Raw genomic sequence first — 23,484 nt, forward strand, 5'->3', positions numbered from 1 at the left:
AGTTCGTAATTTATGAGGCGAAGAGTAGAGTAAGCTTGAGATATTTTACGAATCAACAAGCAACCAGTTCTTGGATTACTTGAAAGAAACTGACCCATATGTGAACGTACTAACCTTGTTTTCTGTAGGGAAGACTTGAACAATGGAGTCAGTAATTGTTGAAAACGTTTGACTAGTGATTCTGGAATGAAAAATACAAACACATCATAACTGTACGATATATGCCATGTGGATATTACTGTTACGAGTGTTTTCAGCAAACCAGAAGACACTGATTCATGCATGAACATCATAAATAAATAAATAAATAAATAAATAATGCTCTCTCTCTCTCACACACACACACACACACACACACACACATATATATATATATATATATATATATATATATATATATATATATAATTGAAAATCATTATGTTTGTGACTCTAAAACTCCTGAACCGCCCGACCGATGCCGATCAAATTTATAACATGGATGAGGTTCGAGGCTGGGCTAGTTTTAGACTATTCACTTTGATGGTAGAAAGGTGGTGTAAAAATAAATAACATTTAATAACTCCTGAACCACTCGACCGATCTTGAACAAATTTTCAACATAGATGAGGTTCAGGTCTGGGGTCGTTTTTATGATTTTAATTTGATGGAGAAACGTAGGGGTGGAGAAGGAGGGGGAGATATATAAAAATCAATTTATATAAGACTGAAAGTGACTATTTTTGTAACTTAATAACTCTTGAACTATCCGACCGATCTCAATCAAATTTTCAAGATACATGAGGTTCGGATCTGAAAACATATTTGCAATTTCACTTTAATGGTAGATCCTAGCGGAGGGGGAGGGACGTATAAATAAAAACTAATAAAACCTAATAACTTTTGAACCACATAACCAATCTCGATCAAATTTTCAACATATACGAGGGTCGGGCCTTGGGTGTTTTCTATCGTTTCACTTTGACAAGCCAACTTAGCGGAGGGGAGGGGGGAGATATACGAAACACAATCGAAATAAAAATAACTGCCTCTGTGACTTCATTACTCTTGAACCACCCGACCGATCTCAATCAAAGTTTCAACATACATGAGTTTAGGGGCAGGGATTACTTTAGGCTATTCAGTTTGACGATGCAGCGTAGGGGAGGGGGAGAGACATTTCAAAATGATCAAAAATGACCGGTATTAGTGTTGAATCCATAGTTTTCAGGGTCGATGAGAGAAACAGTGACACTTCTGATGCTGTTTCAATCCAAGTTCAGCCCAGATAGTTGGGTTAAAAATGATCGAAAATGACTATTAGTGTCGAATCCATAGTTTTAGGAGTAGCTGAGATTAACAGTGACAATTCTGATGCCCCTGTGCCGCAGCAAGGAGGGGGAGCTATATATAATAATGATCGAAAATGACCTATATTAGTGTCTAATCCATAGTTTTCGCGATCACTCAGATGAACAGTGACATTTCCGATATATATAAATGATCGAGGTGTATTTTACAGTGTAGTATGTTTCAGCTGATATTAATTCAGCATCTTGCACCTCGCAAGATTTGGATCTATATCACGCAAACTGGCTGTGAGTGAGAATGATAGACAGGAGTTACGGAACCACTTCTCTATTTTCTTTTAATGAGAGCGCCGAATAATGTTAATATAGGGTATCACAACAAAGCCCACAGTGCTCTATCGGTAAGACTGAATCAAGGAAAATTCCTTTTAGTGCCAGGAATTGACGGTCATGAGAAAGTCTTTGGGAATTACCATTTAAAAACAAGATGGTGCAAAAGCAATGAAGCAAAAGCCTCTTGTGAAGAAGTTTGGAAAACACACGCAAAAGATATTAAGCCAAAGAGACAAAGTACATTCTTAACTATCTTCAAATTTACCGGCCATTCTTCATCCAAAAAAACAGGAAGAGAACATTTTTTGTGGTGGTTGTGGAGTTTTTTTTTATTTTCGTTGGCTTTAACGTGGGATGTGTAAAGAGTGATGGCACGAGGAGTCTTCGAATTACAACACACATGGACCATATGTATGATACTTTTTAACACTCTCAGCCCCAACCCTGTTTGAGTAAATTTCATCCCGGGACCAGACTACAGTTTGCTATGAACACCGTCAGCCCATGTGTATCTATTTGATACACGTGGTCCATCAGTAAACCCTCACTGTGTATCAAAAAGATACACATGGGGCTGAAAGTGTTAATGCGTACCCTTGCTCGTTATTACTCTATATAAAATAGAAACAGCTGCAAAGATTTCATATTTACCCAAACAACAGTCGTACAGAATATCTATTATATATATATATATATATATAAATGAGTATCACTTTCTTCTACTGAAATTTAAGTCGAAACTACTATTCCTCCACGGTAAATCAACTATTTTGAAAGTCAATTCTCAGCGATCACTTTGACAGTTTCTAAAATTTTTTTTCTATCTGAATTACGTTCATTGTTTGCTGAATCGAATGGACTTTTAATCATTTTGATATCTCCAAAAATAATAGTTATGAAGTTTTCCGTCGAACATAAATTTCTCCAAAAACAGCTCGTGTCATCACTTAAAAATAGTAACAAAAAAAAAAAAAAAACACGAAAGAAATAAAACAAGAGTTCAGAATGTTTAAAACCCTCGTCTTGAATTTTCAATATACTGCCACATTAACTGTAAAAAATTCAAGCAAATCTAAACTTTGAGCAACACGGACTGGATGATTTCACATGAACTGATCCTACTTCGAATACTTGACTCACTCACTGTACGCAAGATTTAAGATTCTTCAAGGTTAGTCATTACGTTATTACTAATTTGCCACACAGATATATTACATGTTAGCCCTTTCAGGTTTTTCTTAAAAAACAAAAAACTTTAATTACCACTTAACCTCTTTCACGTCACTACACGCTCTATATCATGATTACACTTCAATCACACTTTGAAACAAATCAAAATATAAAACAAATTTAGAGCTACAATAAGAATGCAATTAAAAATACTTTAATAAATAAATCTTACGTATAACAAAACAAAAACAGAAAATACTGCTCTTTTATTCAAGTATTTTACTGAACAAACCTTTTGTCGGCGCCAATGTGACGTATGATTACTTCAGTTAGTAAATTTCTCGTCCTGGAGCTCAAACAATTATGTATCTTGTACTCACTTAAAACTTCTCTTCCATCTAAAGAATTTTCCAAAATGGTTAACAGATCCTACAAGAAAACATTACATTATTGTTTACAGTAACTCAAGGATACAATATTGAGCACAGTAGTATAAGGGAAATTTGTAAGTAAAATACAACTTCTATGACGAAAATCAATATCTGCATTATATTGAGAAATCCTAGTGATATGCAGCAATTGATTTTATCACAATCAGTTCCACAAATATTGGTGATGGCAAACGAAAATTGACCAAAATATATTACTATTATTTGAAGATTATTTGAAGCGGTTCCCTCTGTCAATACTTAGCTTCAGAATCACCCGATTATGTTTCTGCCAGTAAGTTTCAAAACACCTTGCTCTTACAAATGGCAACCTAAAGAGTCGAAAGTTTCAGAGAAGGAAGTCTAACCCTTTAACGTCTTATAACTGTGCCTAATTCTGATTCTTTATTTCTGCTTTTTGAAATACTTTCATTTCTAAAGATCATTCTACCTTCTGATAAAATCAAATGATTATATCCAAATAAAATGTGGTTCATTCTTAAGAGCAAGAGTTGACTGCAATATCATTTGGGAGAAACATAAATAACTGTTTCTAAAATAAATCGCCTCTGCTATGCAATAAGAACTATCAGGGAAAAAACAAATCTACCAACAGAATAAACCATATATTACGATACCTTTCATGCAGTATTAAAATACATTATCATATTTTGCGGTAATAGTAGTAAGAGTGACATTACTTTTAAATTGAAAGGAAAGTGGTTAGAATTTTATGCCTAAAATGTAGACTTTCCGTCGACAGCTGTTTAAAAGATTTAAGTATTTTACCACTATAAAGTTTACATATGTATCAGGTAATAGTATATACAAATGTCTGAACTTCAATACAATTTACATGCTTATAATACGCGTTGAAGAAATTTATTTTCACGTCCTATCTAAATTTGAACATAGACCAACCTACGAGGATTTAACTATAGTAACACCGCAAAATGATGCAGTGGGTCACAGTCTGAATACTTACAAAGTTCTGTAGTACACATTGTGCCTGGAAACTGGTTTCTCCTATTACATTGACCGGTACTACAGCTTGAGCCGTCTTAATTCCTCCTCTTGCTAGAAGCATATTGCAAAGAAAATGGTTATTTTATCCATGTATCTACATATATATGTGTACAGGAACGTATACTATCTTCACTCATAATTGCAATGTGAGGTACAGTATGTCAGTATGGGGTCAAGTAAAACAGTACATGGCACAGAACATTTTATTACAGAGGTAAAAAAAACATCATTAAAAAACATCTAATTTTACACAAACGTACACTTACGTATTTTACATACACATACTACATGCAAGATTGATAAAGGAATCTTTTGATACAAAATGGCGGGTCTTGCCTAATGACAGTAAGAAAACAGGTGTTAACATGATGATAGCTGCTTGTTGATCAAGCTTTATATTACAGGAACATGTAATTGTTAAAAGTGGATCCTGTATATTGGTGAGTAGTATATGTTATCTAACCAGCGTGTGCAATATCTTCATACAAAGCAGGAATTGAATTGATGTTGATATTTGAAGACATACGTTAAGCACAGACGATCTCTAACTTCAGTAACGATTTTTTTTCTTTCCTTTGGATGCACGTTTTTGGGAGCTACGTTGGACGATGAACGCCATCTTAATTCTTCATGCATACCATTACAAAGAAAAAGTGGAGAAAACTGAAGGAGATTCTCCCGTATACTCTTATCTAACAGTATTGCCAAGATGGAGGGAACACGAAGAATATCATTCGTAACCCAAGAAAATGTAATATCTCAGAATCTGGACGTTAAGAACGCAAAGATATGAAAAAATAGGCGTCTGAACATTCAATTAAGAAGGGACAGCGACGAAGAAAAGTACATAGAAGGGTCCTAACTAAACTGCAAGAACAATGTGAATTTCAATATCCATAAGTAACGCCTAACAATCATTTACAGATACCAACAATGATACATTAAGTCAGGGTAACCACTCTTTCGTGATTTCAAAATTCCGTGACATTTTCCCGGTTTCGAGAAAATCTTTTTCCTTAAGTGATCTGCAAAACGTACTTCCTAGTTCACCTCAGATCTGATCCTTCTTAATATTGGAAGTTGTGGGAAGCACTTTATCAATTGTGCTTTCTAAGCTCCCATGCAATAAATGGGCTGGAAAGTAGATGATTATTTGTAAACCACTTATAACTTATTTAACAATTTTCCAGCTCGTCGAACAAACTACAAAAGATTCGCAGAATTTCTGTTTCCGAAACAAATTTCCAGCTTAGCATGAACATAAACATTTAGATGTTACTTCTCGGGCCATGGAAATAATGCTGAACAAAGAACAAGTGCTGCTGGCAAGAAGAAAGTACCACAATGTGGAAGTTTTGATACTGTACGACATTTCACAAATGACAAGCTTCTTGTTGCAAAGCTACGTTCTTTAACATTACCAAAGACTGATGAACCTTTTCTTCGCGAGTTTCAGGGAAAGCTGGCTTAGAAAATTATAAATGAAATGGAATATTTAAGTTTAACGACCCACGGTTATGTCGGTTAGGCTAAAGGAGACGGTGATAATGAGTGAAATGAAGAAAGTGGGAGGAAACGGGAGAACCCCAAGAAAACCCATGAGCACGGTTTTTGTCCATTACAAAGTCCACACGGCGCGAGCTGGGATCGAAGCAGGGATCCTAAGCACCGGAGGTGAACGCTCGACCACTGAGATCCCGCACCCTCGAAAGCTGGCTTAGCTCTTTCCGATTGCAATTCCCTCCAGGCCAGTATATTGTCTGCTGCTGGTTGTTTTGTAAAAGATAGCGTTTTGAAGAGCCAGCGATTAGTTATGATTGATTTCAAGGAAAGTGAAAACGTAAAGTAAGCTAAGTTTGTAAACATGACTAACTTATACACCGAAAGATGTTTTACGAAAAGTCAAGACTATCGGAAAAAGACATTCTTGAATTTCGAAAAGATTGTCGCGTAGGATGTCAGAAATCTGTATTGAAAGTAATGGAGAGGTCACCTCTGGAAACCAAACTGACAAGAGCAATTTGGAGAGTATTCTATTTACAGGTTTCTGTAATTCTTGAAGTTTTAAATTTCCAAGTTTTCAACTCTCCCCTGGAGTCTTGGTCATGAAGGTTAAAAGCAGGAAGAAAAAGAACAGAAACATCAAGGAACAGAAAGGAACGGACTTACAAAGAGGACAAGATATGTGGAAAACACATTGTCAAGTGCGTCAGCTATCTGCAGATGGTCTTGAAACAAACTGAAATATGGCAGTCAGTTTGTGCGCCTTTTCTATTTCTGTTGGAAGTTTGCTAACTCATGTTATTTTTATTATAATGCCAATACTGTGAAAATTTTGTGATAACAGCCTCCCATTCTTCACTCAGTCATCCCTTGTCTAGATTTACTTTTGGTTTCGTTAAATGAATAAATAAAATTTCAAAAAAGTCTCTCTACTTCATTTCTGGCTCCAAATAAAATTTTTGAATCTTCTACCCTGCACTGCGTTTCTTTTAAATGTTTCGATAAACCTGACACCGGATTTTCGCTTTCGAATCTCTAATGTGTTCCTTCACTCTCTTGGCAACTGCATTTTATTTCGCAAATACCATATTTGTCATTGGCATCTGTGTAATAACTCTTAAATTGGGTGATGTGCTTTTCTAGCGTTTTAGGTGGTTTTAAACCTATACGCAAATCGTATTGTGTGTAGATACTATTTCCAGAGCTCCTACTGATCTGGAGAAATTTATTTCCCTGACTTCTCCCTGACCTTTGATAGGAAATTCCATGACTTTTTCATGACGTATGTCGGATGACGCTGACATATAAATAAAGAATAGATAACGGTGAATATTTATATATATGAGAACATTTATTCTATAGAGACAAATAGTAATCAACTGCTCATCGTGCATTCCACTTACCTCCCATAAAAATCTGAGCTACGTCTCATACTGTGACCATTAATGGTTGGCTAAACTGAAATTGGGGACAATTAATGTTAGAAAAAAATATATTTTATAAGACATCCCTGACTTTCCCTGATTTTCAGCCTTTTTCTCTGAGTTTCCTCACCTGCACCATTTTCACTGAGTTTTCCCTGACCATTAAGAACCCTGATTTAATGTAGTTGTCAGTCTAGGAAAAATAGGCAATCCTATCCATCTTTATCCTTCATGTCTGTTTCAGGTTTATCGGAACTTAAATTCCTTTTAACCCGATTATACCAATTATTTAATAAGGAATAACAGTTAGTTCACCATTGGATGAAGATGCCGGATTTATGCGCATACTCAACACGAGGGGTGATGTGAAATTGTTCCTGTGACACTAGAAACGATAAAATTAACTTATACATTCGTGAAAGGAGAGAACAATCCAATTTGTTTATGCACCACGTCATCTGTAGGTGCGAATTCAATAACACAGAAACAGTGAAAAAATGAATGACTGGACCAAAGATGTTCTCAATACATGAATACTGGATTATTCAAGCACAAGAGCTAGGCCGTAGTACAAGATTGTAGTCTGAGTGGAGATCACAGACTTCAGGAGTGAACGTGTGTGTGTGTGTGTGGCTGTTCTGAGTAGGGTAGTGGTTAATGTATCGGCACGGTATGCCAAAGGTCCCCGTTTAGTCATTCACTTTTCACGTGACGTGTAATATTGTTTATTCACTTAAACTTACCTTGTTTATTCACAGTCAATTCTGAAATCACCACTATTTTCTTACAGGCACCTCTTCAGTGGGAAAAGAAGGTGATTTGAACAGCAGTACTAACCATTTGAAACCTTTCCTCTCATAAACATCTGAGAACGTAGGTTTTAACTTCATATTAATAACACTAGCAATATCTCTGAGGTCAATCTGAAACTTTCAAATGATAACTTTTATAAGAAGTAATAAATTTGGATTCTAGAGAAAAAATGTTACTCGTAGAGAGTAGGGGCGGTGTAACAATCGAGAGAAAGCATGGGGTCTGGAAAAAAAAACCCATAGAGCTAAAACGTGGTTTGGAGAAAAGTTCCTAACGGGGAAAAATGGGGTCTCGGGCGAATTCCAGAGCGGTGTTCATACGGAAAAATGAAATGAAATCTTTAAGTTTTACGTCCCACGTTTATGACGGTTAGGCTAAAGGAGACGGTGATGATGAGTAATGAATGAAATGGTGGAATGAAGAAAGTGGGAGGAAACGGGAAAACCCCGAGAAAACCCACGAGCACGGTGTTCATACTGAGTCTCCAGCGAACGAAGCTACTGTGTTTATTACAAAATTGTTTAGCACTCGCTCTAGCTCAATTCACATGCAGTATTCAATGACCTTTTAGTATACTATAAAACCCATGAATACTGACTGACTGACAACAGTGCATGCCAAACTATGCAGTTCAAACCGGTATAGCTACAAGACGAAACTTCGCATCAATAGTAATCATTAAGTGTTGAATAGATGTCTGCGGGCAGAATCCAAGAGACAAGGGTGATTTTGTTATAGGAACAGCACAAATCAACGGCTATCTTTGGAAGATAGTATCTTATATTTGCATCTAAACAGAAATACCCTGTTTCGAAACGACATAAAATTACAAATCTTCACAAAATTAAAGATTCTAAACAGAATTTCCTGATTTTTCCGGTTTTCTTGGTTGACTGGTCACCGTGTAAATCGCGAGTTTCGGTCATTCAGGGAAAGAAACTATCCGGAAAGCATGTAAATACGTTTATTAGGGTGGATCGAAGAAAGAAATGCAGTTTTAAAGCTCTCACCACTAAAACGATGAAATATATACAGTATGTTATAGCAGCTTTAAAATATAGGATCCAGACAGCTGTAAAACGTTGTTAAAGTAGCCAAAATTTCAACAACAATGGCCATATCCGCTGCTGTAACAATACTTCACATTAACGGTTGAAATACATACTTTGCGACGTCTTTCTCATAGATAATCAAATCCTTTCAATAATAGATATTTAGCTTTTCTGAGGCCTAAAGATACCTACTTTTGTCTCATTAATAAGGGTCATCGTTTGAGTACGGTAAAGTTACAAACTCTTCCATTTACCCTAAAATTTATCACAGAGATGATAATTTGCCATAACCATACCATTCATGTGCACAATGTAGGTTTGAAGTTTAACTGTAATCAAAGTTAAACTTACGTGGCTCCGGTGAGTTATTAACCGCTGAATCCAACACGTCTTCACAGTTTAAACTTTCGTACAAATACGTTTCAGCGCTTTCACCAGCAGCAGCGGTAATAACAGTAAAGTCACACACCTGAAACTGAAATTATATGCAGTACTTACTGAAAATAGATTCATTCGTTGTACAAAGGATACATGCCAGTTTCTGGTGATATTTCAGTTACATGTGTAATCTTTTAAAGAGATAATAGCTGTATATTTTAGCATTAAAAAGACTCGTTAATATGTTTGTTAGTTTTTGAATTAACTTCTTGGTACCAATAAATTTAGAACGTATTTTCATCTCGTGAAGCTTTTTTTTTTCTTTCGGAAAATCTACCATTTTCGGCATGAAGCATCCTATAATGACTTGAATGTTATTACAAATTCAATCTTCAATACAAAGAAACGCATTGTATAATGTTTAAAGACATAGTTTCATTGAGGCTAAAAAACAAAACGAATCCACTACAAAACAAACAAACAAACAAACATACACACACACAAAAAAGTAGATCCTGTAGCACAGAAACTGATCTTAACATTTCGCAGAAATCAACGCCATGCGTCTATCTAAATATATATCATGTTAGCCATAGCTTCGTCGTCACAGCATTCTTTTGGACTAGAAAGTCGAGAATACAAAGAGGCCACTGAATAATCCACTCTTTCCTCACAGTAGAAATACTCGGTCAGTGTTATGTGTCACAAAGTGAATTAAGGCCCTCACCAAGACAATAACTACATAAATAAGTTTTGGAGAAGCGAAAAGAATGCATCTTGAAAGATAGCTATACGTTGGATAAATAGCATCTTGAACCATAGCTACACGTTGGATAAATATTTTCTTCAACTCCGTATCGTATTGTAGAGAATATTTTCTTCCAATTGATCGCTCTATCAAACAAGTAGAACTAGAAGCGTAATGTCGATAGGCGTATTTTACAAATGACAAAAAAAGATGATATTTTTCCAAAAAGTCTACCTGTAGCATGGTATTTTTTCTAAACGACGATGCGTGGCTGATGGACCAATATCTTCCAACAAGATAGAAATAGCCTATAGGCAATTCTGTCATACTGAGATATGGTCCTTTCAACATGTTAAGGAACACCGTCCCGAAGATGTTGCTCACAAAGAAAAAAAAAGTTTTAGGTAAGTAGATCAAAAACCAAACAACTAGTATGTTGCACTGTGGACTGATTTAAATCAGGGAGATATACAGGAAAAAAATATCACGGAAGTCATTTCACCTTGATATCTAATACTAAAATTCATGTATTTGCAATACTGTCCTTCCTATAAAGATCAGTATTTCAGATATAGTTCCGACAATAAGATAATGTGCAAAGCTTAGTGGGTTTTAATAACGTGCTTTTTTCCAGAATGGCGCAGCCTGAAAAAAGAAATTGTCGCAAAACCTGTCACGTATAATCATATGCAGTTTTAAAGTTATGAATATTTATCTGAAAGTAGATCCTATCATAATCACTTCTGAGATATGTGTCCGGAGTTCTACTTTTAACATTCACTTGAAGATGCTACTGAGATACAAGATCAAACGGTCATCCATATTGCAGTCATTCCATGTCAAATCAACACTAAGCTTGAACCTTTCAGATTCACTTAACTTTTAGTACACGGTGAGACAGAAGTCCATTTTTTTTTTTTTTTTACTTTTAAACATATTTTTGAAAATTGCCCAACCCCACAAAAAATTCCGCAGTTTTATATACATAAGTTGTCATAAGTCCGTAACCCTCAGTCATATAAAACTAATTTCCGGCCCATTTTAAAGTTGTTGCAATGCCCTTCAGTTGATATGCAACACAAGAGAGTCTGTAAATAAAAACAAAATTACAGGAACAATTATGAACTGATTGGAGCTAAACTTAGTACAAAAATGAGTACATATTGTACCTTACTTGATTGTCATCAGTGTGATCCAACAGTTATGAATATTAACAAATGAATTAGATATTTTCGCTTTTAGGAAATGCGCTGTATTAAAATTAGTGTATTGATAAAGTATCTGTTATTACTAATTGGGGAAGCTCGAACAAATACCCTAAAAAACGTACTTAGTTAATTAACTGTATTTCTGCTGAATTTCGTACCTCATTAACAGAAGAACTACTACTTTCCGTTGTTTCTGACACTGGAGTGGAACAAGATATCGGCTGGTGTAATTTCATATCCTCCTTATACTTCTCGTAGCTCTTCATAAATCTAATTCGTGGACCCACCTTTGGGATTAACTCCTTTATAAGATCCGGAGTGAGATGTTGGAACGTGTCGTCGTCAATTTCTTCATCTGTAAATACGAATTCAGTGATGATTTTTAAGGTATTAAAACTGGCCCTTGAATCAAAGTAATGATAAGAACAGACTTACGGTGGGCACAAAAAATGTTCATACATTTATCTCAAATTGTTGAACCGTTTCCTTCTGATGTGATCAGAAACAACAGGCAGCATTGCTATCAACATGAAGAAATCATAGGAAATGCCCTCTTCTTTCCCTTAAAATGAGAATTCTCAAAACCACTGGGACACGCGTCCACTTATATTTAATATGCAATTAATCTTTCAAGTTTCATCTTCGTAGCTTGAAAAGATCGTGAGATAGTCAACTTTTCGTACCAATTTTGACTTTCCAGCTCCCACTTAGAATACGCACTTTAATCAAAGTAACATCATAAATATCCTGGTCGAAATGTTAATTTCAAATGATCTAATCGTTTTCCGCCATGCAACTAAAATAAGATCCTACTATAAAACGCAGGGTTGGCAAAAACCATGGTTTTTATTAAAAAAAAACAAAAAAAAAACGTTTTTTTTGGTTTAAACCAGGTTTTTTTGGTTTAAACCAGGTTTATATGGTTTAAATGATTTGCTCTATATATTCATATCATATATGGACAAAAATAAGTTTGTTTCGCCTTGATGTTATTATGCAACAACCGGGTTATGCTGGAAGGGGTCACATAAGCTTAAAGCGGAATAAAAACCGCTTCTCGAGTTACATCCGAGAGAAATTGTCCTCCATTTGAACTCGGAACCAGGACTAATTGGCCACAAATGCGATACGTCTGCCGACTCACTCACGAAGGAATCCTGATAAAAAAAAAAAATACGTTGTACTGATCTTTACATGCTTCTTAATATAACTGTCAAGAGTCATTTCAGAAGGACAAAAAGATAAACAGTTGCACAAGTGAAACCATTACACAGAATTAATTACATATGAACAATTTCAAAGTACGACGGAGTACAGAAGAACTAATCTAGTTCAAGTTAGTTAACAACGACTTTTATTCGTACAAATTAAAGAAATAATCAGTAAGAAAAGTGATTAAAGATACGAATTATTTGAGTCCACTTTGGCTCAGACTCATTTATACATAAATAGATACCAAAGATACTTCTCATTTCACTAAATGCCTCTCGTGGGGTCTGTATGACGCCCCCCCCCACACACACACAAAGTACGGCATTTTCGATGTATTTTATCAATAGTAAACATTGAAACGAAACAATATTTAGAATTTTTCTTCGATTACAATTACATAACAATAATAATAACTACAAAAAATCACAAAATAAACATTTATAAACTTGTAAAAAAAAAGTTGCTTTTGTAGTATAATCTTTTTGAGTAATGAATGGGGAATTTAGGTCTGAATATAATACGAATAATATACGGGAGTGAAACGTGGTAACCCACAAATGTGTGTTCATCAAGATTTTACAAACACTTACACTTTTACGAACATTTTTTTGTTTTTTGGTTTAAACCAGTTGGTTTTTTTTTGAAAAAACCAGCTGTTTAAACCTTGGTTTAAACCACCTTGGTTTAAACCAGCCAACCCTGATAAAACGTACACTGATTCCCACGTTAGTTCAGCCACTAAGAAGCTATGGGTGCTAAATGAACACTAAAAGCCTTCCTGTTTCAACTGACATCCTAATCACTACTCGCTTTGCAAATGAGATAATTTATAGGGCCCCACCGGGAATCGATACCTGGACCCCTTGATTACAAGGTGAAAAACAGATCTAATCTAACCTATTGATATTTTTAGGTAACGCTGTACAAACAAAGTGGCGGAACAAGTTTACTTTATTGGGTATCTCAAAAGTGCTTCAAAAATTACTTCAAATGTAATGACGGGCAAATATGTAAAGCGGAGGCAGATTTGCGGGCTGAAAGCCAAAAGGGGAGGAGTATTTTTATCGTTGGGTCCTCAGGGTAGCCGCTTTCACTTTCTTCAGCATCGCCATGTGACTAAAACGAAACTGTAGCACAAAAAATAATAATTTTGCCATTACTACTACACACGACTGTATTAAATATACGTAAATAGGATTACTGTTTTCGCAAACTATGTTGTCGATTGGCCTACTTAGAGTAGATTTGGTTACGTCCAGGTAGGCCCCAGATACCTAAACAAACACTTTCTGTTACCAGAAATAATTGTCAGAAAACACAGCAACCTATGCTAGGTGGCCGATAAAAAGCATGAATTTTACTTAACTCGGGCAGAGCAGGGCGAAAGTGGTAGGCAGGCGGGTTAGCGCGGGGCTGCATCCGTAGGGAGCAATCATATCAGCGATGGTGGGTATACGCATGAACTCCTATTTATTATCTGTAAATTAACTTTTACATACTGTTGATTGTCAGGAAAAACGTACATATTCATTTTAATTTTTTCACCATCAAAATTTAATATCGTATTTTACCTGTAATGTTCCGTTTGGTAAAACAGTCTGTAGCAGTCCGTAAATAATTAATGTCCTAAATTAATCAATGTTTCAGATATTCAATGTTTAAAATAATAAAAGGAAATACTACACCAGGAACAACGAAATTTTCCAACTCCAGCAAGTTCTAGAACAAAACTCATAAAAACACAAGGCATTACTGCTGTATGCCAGACCACACGAAAATAAATAAATAAAAAAAAGATTATTACTCAATATCTCCCCCAAAATACTAGGTTGTGACCCTGGCTTACTTAGTAGTGCTTACTGTTCGAAATACAGTGTGGACGTATGACATACAAACCAACTTGTGCAAGGTGGACTCTAAAAGCACGAATGTCATCTAACCGCGTTGGGCAGAATTGCGGCAGGTGGGCGCCAGCGATAGCGATCGGGTGCGTACACAGGAGCAGGCGCTTCAGCGATGGTGAGTATACGTATAAATGAGGATAGAGGAAAACACACACTATACGTCATACAATGCATGACTTGTGTGCAGAATAGGCGAGGGGGGGGGACTAAATGCGATTCAAAAAAGTACAAAATTAAATGTTAGATATTGCTCTTTCCTGTGGTTTGAATTCGTTTCCACACATAAACTGTTCGACTGTTAAGTATACTATGCCCATCACACAACTTTAAGAATTTCCACTCCTTATTTCCGTATAACCTGATAAAACTCAAACACGATATGTTACACTTCTGATTTACACACCTTTTTCACACTGCCTTTCCCATAATCATAACAAGTGTACCTCTCCGCTAAATAGTCCCTTTCGCCTCAATAGACACTGCCCCTTACAACATCAAAAACAACTAACAAGAACAAGTATTTTGTTAACTTCAACTATTCCCCTCACCTTACTTTCAATCACCCTTCCACATAAAGCAAAATAAATTCTAGAATTCATCTGGTAAAATTTCTAAGATTGGTCCGCCGATACAGCAGTTAACTCAAAACTAACTATTATATCGGAATTCTTGTAGCAAAAACAAGTTAAATAATACATTAGTTTTTATGAGCTTGAGGTAAAAAGCTCTCCTAAACTCCAACAGTATAAATTACACACACACACACACACACACATACACACACACACACACACACACACACATATATATATATATATATATATATATATATATATATATATATATATATATATACGACCATAACTACATACCCATAAAACTCACATAGATAAATACAATAAATACAATTCAGCTGCATCTCTCATACATATTACTTACTTCTCACTAAAGTACAAAATTGCAAACTGCATAACCAATCTTATCCACAAAATTGAAAACGTACTAGAAAACTGCAAGGGTTACTAATACCACAAACTTATTTTCTAACATCCCACCATCGAACCGATTTTTATTATTTATAATGTTTGTGTTGACCCTGGCTTAACTTGGATATCATACACCCCTGAGGGCGGGGGAGGGGTATAATCGAAGTAAAAATACCAAAATCGACCAATAGATAAAACATATAGTCCAAATGAACACAAATTTGTGTGGCCAGGCTCGTGCACGTTCACTAGAGAGTCTGAACTTACGCGATCATTATCCTTACCATCCCTTTAATTATTATCGGGTGCGTTCACAGGAGCAGGCGCGTCCGCGGTGGCGAGTATACGTATAAATGAGGATAGAGGAAAGCACACTTTATACGTCATATAATGCATGACGTATACGTCATATTAGTTTGGTGTTGTTAAATATAGTAGTATCAAATTGAAAATAACAAGACAGAGATGTAACGTCAACAGCTAAACGTATACGCGAGTTAGCAAGAGATCGCAATAATCGAGGAAAAGATGGCTCTGGCAGTCTTTTGAAATGGTTAATTATTTCAGAAATATAGGTTTTCTGAAGCTTAACTTTTGTTCAATTGTTTTCCGTATGAGGAAATTAAGTAGCAAGCTCTGCGATCGAGTGCTGAAATATAAAAATTCCTGTAATATTCATCTTGTAAATGAGACTGCCAGAGCCACCCGGTGCTCGATACCACAATGCGCATGAGTTCTGACTCTCTAGTGAGTGTGCACGAGCCTGGCCACACAAATTTTTGTTATTTGGAGTAATATATGTTTTATTTTCTGGTCGTTTCTGATATTTTTATTTCATGATTATACTCCCCAACCCGAGGGGTGTAAGGTATCCAATTTTAACCAGTGTCAACTCAAGTATCATAAATAATGAATCGATTCCAGGATCGGGTGTTAGAAAATAAGATTGTGGTACTAGCAACCCTTGCACTATTGTGGATGGCCTTGATCGTTTCGAATTTTGTGCTTAAAATGGACAAGCTGCATAAGCATGTATGCCACCTAAATTAGAGACATTACTCAGAAAATAACACCAAATATAACATTAGCTATTAAAAATATTCATTTAATCTCAAACATTGCATTCAATTGCGCTCCTTTGGGGGGCGCGGTGGCTTAGTGGTAGAGTCCCGGGTTCGATCCCAGCCTCCGCCAAGTGAACTTTGTGGTGGACAAACACCGCGTGCGTGGGTTTTCTCGGGGTTCTCCCGTTTCCTCCCACTTTCTTTATTCCAGCATTTCATTCATTACTCATCATCACCGTCTCCTTTAGCCTAACCGGCATAATCGTGGGACGTAAAACTCAAAGATTTCATTTCATTTTCATTTTCTGTTCTAAACGTTGCGTAAGATTGACATGTATAGCAAGGAATGTGGAGCGGAATTGAAATGAAATCTGTAAGTTTTACGTCCCACGTTTATGCCGGTTAGGCTAAAGGAGACGGTGATGATGAGAGATGAGTAAAATCGTGAAATGAAGAAAGTGGGAGGAAACGGGAGAACCCCGAGAAAACCCACGCACGCGGTGTTTGTCCACCACAAAGTTCACTTGGCGGAGGCTGGGATCGAACCCGGGACCCCAAGCACCAGAGGTGAACGCTCTACCACTCAGCCACCGCGGCCCCAATACAACTAGAAGAGATTAGTTATATATATATATTATATATATATATATATATATATATATATATATATATATATATATATATATATATATATATATATATATATATATATATATATATATACGAACCAAAGGAATAGATTCACTGAATCGAAAAAAATGAATGAATTGCTAAAAGAAAGTATGGGAATTGTTCAGTTTTGGGGACGGGGGCAACTTTTCAACCGAATTTTTGCGATATTCTATTCACATTCGGTTAGGTTAGGTTAATAACATTTCATTCCGAGGTAACGTTAGCAAGTGAAGGCGGGTTAGAGCCCCGCAGTACATATTGTTTTCTAACTTTGTTAGTGTTGGCCCCATCGCTAAACAATTACCGAAAATACATGCCCAGATGTATTTTAGGCTTACTAGTGCAAAATAATTTCAAGTGCTTTACGACGGATAAAATAAGGGAGGGCATACGAAGGATGACTCCCTTAGTTACCCTTTCCCACTGATGTATATTCACCATCGTTCACGCGCCTCATCCCTGAGAACGTAGCTTCGGCCTGCCCTGACTCGGTTACATAGGGTAAACATTTAGGCTTTTTAGTGGCCGCGTAGCACAAGCTCGTTTGTTTTTTGGAACTGTAATTTTTATGCAATACACGCGCAAGCCGTATTTATACACAAATCGTAAAAGATGTATAATTTTTCAACAGTTACTTCTGGTGGCCCAATTGAATTTTATCTGTGCGAAGTAGCTTTTCATGTCGCCCAACGCAAATGTTTTAGGCTATAATAAGAAGGAAATTTGTGGGATATAGTATACGACAGTGCCTCATCATTTAGCGAGGACTCACGAAGTGCAGTCTTTTAAGGATTATTCATTGAGGATATAGGAACTTGAAAATGAGGTAACAAGGCGACTTTCATTTAATTACTGAGTAATATAAAATAAAATGTACGTCGGTTTGCGTTGTGTTATGGTATGCGAAGAATAATAATGTGCCCTTGTACGTAGTGTATGAGTATATGTGGGGGATTTGAAGCACATATCGCATGTCACGTGCACGTGGATGCTTCTTACTACTTCTAAATGTAATAAAATCATTTTTATACGTAGTGCAACAGTAGGAAGTATCCACGCGCATACATCATGAGGTACTGTTGTATACCATTACCAATTTGTGAAAGAATTATATTTTCCCAACAATTATTTCGGATGGTCTACCGAAAGTAAACGTACACGATCCTAAGTACGGGATATACAGTTTAAGGACAGTAATGCTCTTTTTTCCGTAAAAATTATACTTGCTAAGATGACCCGAGTAATTTGCTAAGTGAACAGTTGTTAAGATTGAATAACTTGACCATTTCTTTAATAACATCTACTTTAACATATATTAAAAACTCAAAACAAATAAAGCCCTACCTTTGAATATCTTGATGTATGTGCTGAGATTATTTCTTTCTAAGAATGCCTCCATACTCCTTTCGTCAAGGGTCGAAGCAACATCCCAATACAACAAAAACAAACTCTTCCGCGCCAGGTCAGCCTGGTTGCCTGGTTGGTTCAACTCACAGTATTGCCAGAGTAGCACACTCGCATTTCATGTTGTGTTCAAAGGACAAAATATGAACAATACACATTGTGCACGCAACTATAAAATGATTAACTATATTTTATAATTCTCACAACAAAACCGCTATGATTATTAGAACACAGCACCAGGTTGTTTCACAAATTTTCTCAGTTGGAGCAGCAATTTACTTTGACTATACCGTTTAACTATAATTTTATTGTACACGTAACCCATTTTGTTTTTTGAGTGTTGCAATCTATCATAATAAGCCGCACACCTAGAAATTTTTGTTGGGAGGGGGCTCCAATACTACAAGCCACAACGCGTAGGGCCTACGTAGTATTGAACAAGTATTATTCTGCAACCGAACCCCTTTGCGATCCAGAGTTTTGAGTTTTTCTTGAACACAGCTCAACCGCTGACAGTACACAGTTGGATTGATGCTCTAATCAGCTGGTAGTAGTTCCCGATGCACGATGTCGCGACCAGTTCACCAAGCACACAGGAGGATCTTCTTCTGGTGCAATGCTGATTCGGTTGTTTTGAAACCGGTTCATCGGATGCTAACCAATGATTACGGCGCCGTGGAGTTTCGTACAGTACCCACTTCTCATCACATGTCAACACATGTCCAGAAATTGCTTCTTCTTCACACGAGACAGCAAAGAAACACAGGGGTTTGCTCACGTTGCCTTCTGGCTCAGAGTCAAACCCCACATGATCCCATCGACCCAACTTGTAGTACCTCCCAAGTCGATGGAGGTGCTGCCGAATGGTTTGTCCACCCATATTGAATTAAGTTCCAGTTCCTCACATGTCTAGTCATTGCTCACCTCAATTGCTGTCTGAAAATCTTCATTTTGTACATGTGTTGTTCTTCAGGCACGCAGTGCTCTTCAAGTGTTTCGTCACCGTCCTTAAACTTGTTAAACCACCGCTGCACTGTCCGCGTAGTCACTACACCCTCACCAAAGGCTTGGCATATCTTCCGTTTCGCTGCAGCTGCGTTTGACCTCAGTAGAACTCATATAGCATTCACACACTTATGATGCTCTGGGGAGATCCCATGTTCACTCTGCCCTTACGCAAGTTCACGGTGTAACTGAACTGCCACAACTAGGTAGTATGATGGATATACCCACACCAACAACTGACCTTCGCCTTATCTTCGGCTCCATAAGCCTTATCTTTGTATTCGCCAATTGAACACAGACCTCATGAAAAAGCGAATGAACTTTCTTGGTTACCTTTATAACAAACTTCACTGCTCTGTCAAATTATTTCTCCATTAATACTTTATGCTTATGTAGTAGCTAGTAAAATTGGATATCTATATCCATAATTTCTCTTCTCCAAAACTTGAGAATATATTAGCTAACTTGAGTACAGTTTACCGGAACTTGAAGAGAACTATATTCTTTTCAAATTACATCCATCCCTCGGTATTACGGACCTCGATTTAACGGATTTTGGCAGGGAAAGAATCCAGGACAGACGATTCAGTTTGGAAATCCTGATTTTAAAGATGTTGAATTTATGTATTATAGTGTACGTGGTGTGACAATTAAATAACGAGACTAGTGTCATAAATGTGATGTATTGCAAAGAAAGTTACAATTAACTGTTTTCCCCTTCAATATACTCCTCTCCCCTATTTATACACCGCTGCATACGTGCCTTCCATTGTTCAAAGCAATGCTGTAGGTCTTCAGATGTCACCCTGTTCATCAACTCTGTCGTTTTTCGTTTCACCTCTTCCACAGACTGAAAATGTGTTTCCTTCAATGCACTTTTCACTTTTGCGAATAGATAAAAGTCACTGGGAGCCAGGTATGGGGAATACGGAGGATGGTCGAGCACAGGAATGCGTTTGGTTGCTAAAAACTGCTTCACAGAAAGGGCATTATGGGCAGGTGCATTGTCTTGGTGGAGGATCCATGCATCGTTCTTCCACAAATCCGGTCTGTTCTTCCTTATTCTTTCCCTCAGCTTGATTAGAATTTCTTTGTAGTAGGTCTGTTTCACCGTTTGACCCTGCCTCACCCATTCAGTCATGACGATACCCCTGATATCGAAGAAAACGATGAGCATTGCCTTCACTTTCGACTTGCTCATTCGTGCTTTTTTCATTCTTGGCGATGTGGGAGTCTCCCAGTGCATGAATTGACATTTAGTCTCGGGGTCATACTGGAAAATCCATGTTTTATCACATGTGATGACACGTGTTAGCAAGTCTGGTTCTGCTTTTAGTCGTTCCATGACGTAACAGCAAATCGTTTTTCCAATGTCGTTTTGTTCCTGAGAGAGGCTTTTCGGGACAATTTTTGCACAAACTTTTGTCGTGTTTAAATTGTCATGCAAAATTTGTCTTACTGTCTCTTTGTTAATGTTCGTCATGTCTGCGATCATCCGAATGCTCAGACGCCTGTCTATCCGCACAAGTTCATTAATATTTTTGAACATTTTCGTCCGTTCTTGACTCAAAGGGCGGCCGGGTCGTTCATCATCTTTAACCTCCTCCATAACTTCTGAAAATCGTTTGTGCCATTCGAAAACTCGCGCACCTGATATAGCATTATCACCATACACCTCTTTTAACATTGCACAACATTCCGTCGGTGTTTTGTTTAATTCCACCAGAAATTTGATGTTAATGCGCTGCTCAACTTTACTGTTCACCATGATTCCGGCACTATTACAGAACACTGTCTTCTTCATGCAAGCCTGCAAAGAAAAGAAAAGCTTTCAGAATCATGAATCAAACAATGGCTGCTCATGAAGGTTCAAGATCAACAACACATCATTATTTACCTCTCCTCCATGATCCTGCGCAACAGGAGGTGGGCAGTCTCGTTATTTAATTGCCACATCTCGTATATTTAAAGGTATTTCATATTGTCATATTGGATAATGTTTTTGATTAAATGTACAGTACTGTATTATCCCTTTTTCTTTTTGTATGTATAAGTAATTGTGAATATTAGCCCCATAGGAAATTTAGTGCCCCAAATTACAGTCAATCAGTAACATCTATCAGCTATATCCCCTCTTAGCCCTTTGAAATGAGGGATGAGTGTATCAAAATATAGCCGCAAGGTATTGTCTTCATTTTGAATTTGTTTTAGAAAACTTATGTACTTAGAATTAAACATTTCTCGCGATTGTATCTGTATTATCTTTATTTGACACAATTGTTTTTGTTTTCTAATGCGCGCAATTGGTCCAAGGCAAAGTGAAATGACGACTTTCTTCAATGGTATGAGGAATTATGATAAACGTATATGGAAGCATCATTGAGAAACGTAAAAGTTGTCATGTACTGTCGAAAACGTTGTCAGTCCAAGGCAGAATTATTTCACTATTTTCAGTAAAATCCAGTGAAAACGCAATCACAAATGATCATCCTAATAATAGTGGGTCTGAAATCACACCAACTTCAATATACAGTATGTATAATGGTCTGATTGAATAAGAATTGAAACGTATTTTAGGTTGTAGACAAATGGAGGTCAATATAAAGTAAGTCGGAAACTAAGGATGGAAGTAACAGCGTAAATGATATTAAGGATAAAATGAGAGGAATACAAATGGCTAAGATGAAATCTAAGTGAGATTAGAATGAGAAGAGACATGTATGTACTTAACACAGATTACCCGAAAGACTAATGAGACTGTAGATGCATGGAGATAACGAAGGAAGAAGCCATGAGAAATCCTGATTATATCCCACCCAAAGACGAAAATGCCACTTCATCATTTGAAGTACCTTTCTGTGTTTGTACTTTATCAAACATCACTCAGTTAGTGAAGAAACAATTGTCACGACTATGTTTCCTTACAATAGATAATTCCTTATGTTGGGATGGTGATTATTGCAGGTCACTAATAAGACACAAGTATGAGGAAAATATCTGGAAAAATAAGACTCAACCAGTTAGAAGTTTATATTACTTGTATGTGTCGGAATAGTTGGGTTTAATTGCAACACCAATGTCATAACAAGACAATTTGTTTGGGTTAATTTAAGTGATTTTTAGAATTGTTTGAGTGCCTCTGTAAGTCGAATTCACATTGTACTTGTACTAGGACAACATAATTGTGTACTACATTTTATTTGCCTTCAGGAGCATAATTAAATCAGTTATTGACTAATTTGAGGTATGTATTATGACGACTGAGTAATTATATAAATAGTTTATGGTAAATGCATTAATGGGGGAAGAATTGGCTATACTTTTATTTGATATTTGGACATATGTATGTTAGTAGAAACGTAATAGAGCAAATATTTATCGATTGCTGAGAGTAAATATATCGCATTTCACTTAACCTTTTAATGCATAAGGAAGTGAAACGCGTTCTTGAAACAGAATCCTTTCAGTTAGTCATATTTCGAAAAGGAAAATTCTTTCTAAGAAAATTCGTACCATAGTACATCACAAAGTAAAGTAATAAAAAGAAACTTATTGTTCATAAACAACCAGAAGAATAAGAGAAACCAAATTATTAGGATACCTGTGTTTTATGTTTGTTTGCTCTGTTACTCTGGAAGAAGATTCGTAATTGAAAACTGAATACAAAATACATATAAACAACTCATCATAGTTAAAAAATTTTAATAAGGCGTGTGTCAGTTATGATGAACAAAAATCATGAATAGTATTCCGAGTATCAAAAAAGGAAAGCAAAAATTATACAACTACGTACTTTTCTGGGGACACCAAAGGACAAATCAGCATGCAGGTAACATTACGAGAACTACGTACAACTCTGAAAACA

General features: G+C 36.5%; 2 protein-coding genes across 7 annotated transcripts in view; both read right to left on the minus strand.

The window, feature by feature from the left end:
* LOC145666711 (uncharacterized) overlaps window positions 1–18,924 on the minus strand; it is a 32,138-nt gene extending 13,214 nt beyond the window's left edge. The window contains exons 1-6 of one of the 6 annotated variants that reach the window (XM_081734220.1): window positions 18,555–18,924; window positions 11,531–11,727; window positions 9,390–9,507; window positions 4,206–4,297; window positions 3,085–3,221; window positions 115–181 (exon numbers count right to left, since the gene is read on the minus strand). In XM_081734220.1, the coding sequence (XP_081590346.1) occupies window positions 115–181; window positions 3,085–3,221; window positions 4,206–4,297; window positions 9,390–9,507; window positions 11,531–11,727; window positions 18,555–18,609 (666 nt within the window). In that variant the 5' untranslated portion in view covers window positions 18,610–18,924. Of the gene's footprint in view, window positions 1–114; window positions 182–3,084; window positions 3,222–4,205; window positions 4,298–7,152; window positions 9,361–9,389; window positions 9,514–11,530; window positions 11,728–15,036; window positions 15,208–15,427; window positions 16,625–18,554 lie in introns of those variants that run through there. The other 5 variants (XM_081734219.1, XM_081734222.1, XM_081734221.1 and 2 more) reach the window with 5 other exon arrangements.
* LOC145666712 (putative G-protein coupled receptor No9) overlaps window positions 1–23,484 on the minus strand; it is a 601,808-nt gene that overhangs the window by 226,464 nt on the left and 351,860 nt on the right. The window lies entirely within an intron of this gene.

Source organism: Thermobia domestica, chromosome 12 (genome assembly GCF_964235325.1).
Source record: "Thermobia domestica chromosome 12, izTheDome1.hap1.1, whole genome shotgun sequence".
Classification (NCBI taxonomy): domain Eukaryota; kingdom Metazoa; phylum Arthropoda; class Insecta; order Zygentoma; family Lepismatidae; genus Thermobia; species Thermobia domestica.